Raw genomic sequence first — 2,500 nt, forward strand, 5'->3', positions numbered from 1 at the left:
TATTAGGAGTTAGAGGCTGTAGATGTAGAGGAGGTATTGTGTGAACTAGTCCTCAGTCAGTGTGTATTAGGAGTTAGAGGCTGTAGATGTAGAGGAGGTATTGTGTGAACTAGTCCTCAGTCAGTGTGTATTAGGAGTTAGAGGCTGTAGATGTAGAGGAGGTATTGTGTGAACTAGTCCTCAGTCAGTGTGTATTAGGAGTTAGAGGCTGTAGATGTAGAGGAGGTATTGTGTGAACTAGTCCTCAGTCAGTGTGTATTAGGAGTTAGAGGCTGTAGATGTAGAGGAGGTATTGTGTGAACTAGTCCTCAGTCAGTGTGTATTAGGAGTTAGAGGCTGTAGATGTAGAGGAGGTATTGTGTGAACTAGTCCTCAGTCAGTGTGTATTAGGAGTTAGAGGCTGTAGATGTAGAGGAGGTATTGTGTGAACTAGTCCTCAGTCAGTGTGTATTAGGAGTTAGAGGCTGTAGATGTAGAGGAGGTATTGTGTGAACTAGTCCTCAGTCAGTGTGTATTAGGAGTTAGAGGCTGTAGATGTAGAGGAGGTATTGTGTGAACTAGTCCTCAGTCAGTGTGTATTAGGAGTTAGAGGCTGTAGATGTAGAGGAGGTATTGTGTGAACTAGTCCTCAGTCAGTGTGTATTAGGAGTTAGAGGCTGTAGATGTAGAGGAGGTATTGTGTGAACTAGTCCTCAGTCAGTGTGTATTAGGAGTTAGAGGCTGTAGATGTAGAGGAGGTATTGTGTGAACTAGTCCTCAGTCAGTGTGTATTAGGAGTTAGAGGCTGTAGATGTAGAGGAGGTATTGTGTGAACTAGTCCTCAGTCAGTGTGTATTAGGAGTTAGAGGCTGTAGATGTAGAGGAGGTATTGTGTGAACTAGTCCTCAGTCAGTGTGTATTAGGAGTTAGAGGCTGTAGATGTAGAGGAGGTATTGTGTGAACTAGTCCTCAGTCAGTGTGTATTAGGAGTTAGAGGCTGTAGATGTAGAGGAGGTATTGTGTGAACTAGTCCTCAGTCAGTGTGTATTAGGAGTTAGAGGCTGTAGATGTAGAGGAGGTATTGTGTGAACTAGTCCTCAGTCAGTGTGTATTAGGAGTTAGAGGCTGTAGATGTAGAGGAGGTATTGTGTGAACTAGTCCTCAGTCAGTGTGTATTAGGAGTTAGAGGCTGTAGATGTAGAGGAGGTATTGTGTGAACTAGTCCTCAGTCAGTGTGTATTAGGAGTTGTATTAGGAGTTAGAGGCTGTAGATGTAGAGGAGGTATTGTGTGAACTAGTCCTCAGTCAGTGTGTATTAGGAGTTAGAGGCTGTAGATGTAGAGGAGGTATTGTGTGAACTAGTCCTCAGTCAGTGTGTATTAGGAGTTAGAGGCTGTAGATGTAGAGGAGGTATTGTGTGAACTAGTCCTCAGTCAGTGTGTATTAGGAGTTAGAGGCTGTAGATGTAGAGGAGGTATTGTGTGAACTAGTCCTCAGTCAGTGTGTATTAGGAGTTAGAGGCTGTAGATGTAGAGGAGGTATTGTGTGAACTAGTCCTCAGTCAGTGTGTATTAGGAGTTAGAGGCTGTAGATGTAGAGGAGGTATTGTGTGAACTAGTCCTCAGTCAGTGTGTATTAGGAGTTAGAGGCTGTAGATGTAGAGGAGGTATTGTGTGAACTAGTCCTCAGTCAGTGTGTATTAGGAGTTAGAGGCTGTAGATGTAGAGGAGGTATTGTGTGAACTAGTCCTCAGTCAGTGTGTATTAGGAGTTAGAGGCTGTAGATGTAGAGGAGGTATTGTGTGAACTAGTCCTCAGTCAGTGTGTATTAGGAGTTAGAGGCTGTAGATGTAGAGGAGGTATTGTGTGAACTAGTACTCAGTCAGTGTGTATTAGGAGTTAGAGGCTGTAGATGTAGAGGAGGTATTGTGTGAACTAGTCCTCAGTCAGTGTGTATTAGGAGTTAGAGGCTGTAGATGTAGAGGAGGTATTGTGTGAACTAGTCCTCAGTCAGTGTGTATTAGGAGTTAGAGGCTGTAGAAGTTAGGTGTTTGGTCAATTCTAAAGTCTGTTTCAGGATGAGGATGAGTTTCCAGAGCTGGTCTCAGGAGGGGCACAGAGGAACATCAAACCAGACCCTAACCCTAACCCTTCCCAGAACCAACACCAGACCAAACTAACCAAGAACCTGGTGAGAGACCGGCTAATCCTTCCTCCCTTCCTTCCTTCCTTCCTTCCTTGAGAATTTCACTTGTTTTTTGGGGGGGGTTGGCACCAAAGTGAGTAGAGGCTGACCACAAAACAATCTATCCTGTAGTAAACCCCCCTCCTCTCTCCAGCTGGATAACCTTCCAGAGAACTCTCCCATCAACATCGTCCAGACCCCCATCCCCATCACCACCTCCGTCCCCAAGAGGGCCAAGAGTCAGAGGAAGAAGGCCCTGGCCGCTGCCCTGGCTACAGCGCAGGAGTACTCTGAGATCAGCATGGAGCAGAGGAAACTACAGGTACCAGCATGCACT

General features: G+C 45.3%; 1 protein-coding gene across 1 annotated transcript in view; it reads left to right on the plus strand.

Annotated features, from left to right (window-relative positions):
- The window catches only part of secisbp2l (SECIS binding protein 2-like), a 42,910-nt gene that overhangs the window by 22,910 nt on the left and 17,500 nt on the right, over nucleotides 1-2,500 (plus strand). The window contains exons 9-10 of the mRNA XM_042315119.1: nucleotides 2,056-2,169; nucleotides 2,318-2,485. Coding sequence (XP_042171053.1) covers nucleotides 2,056-2,169; nucleotides 2,318-2,485 — 282 coding nt within the window. The remainder of the gene's footprint in view (nucleotides 1-2,055; nucleotides 2,170-2,317; nucleotides 2,486-2,500) is intronic.

The sequence above is a fragment of the Oncorhynchus tshawytscha genome, unplaced genomic scaffold (genome assembly GCF_018296145.1).
Source record: "Oncorhynchus tshawytscha isolate Ot180627B unplaced genomic scaffold, Otsh_v2.0 Un_contig_5571_pilon_pilon, whole genome shotgun sequence".
NCBI lineage: Eukaryota > Metazoa > Chordata > Actinopteri > Salmoniformes > Salmonidae > Oncorhynchus > Oncorhynchus tshawytscha.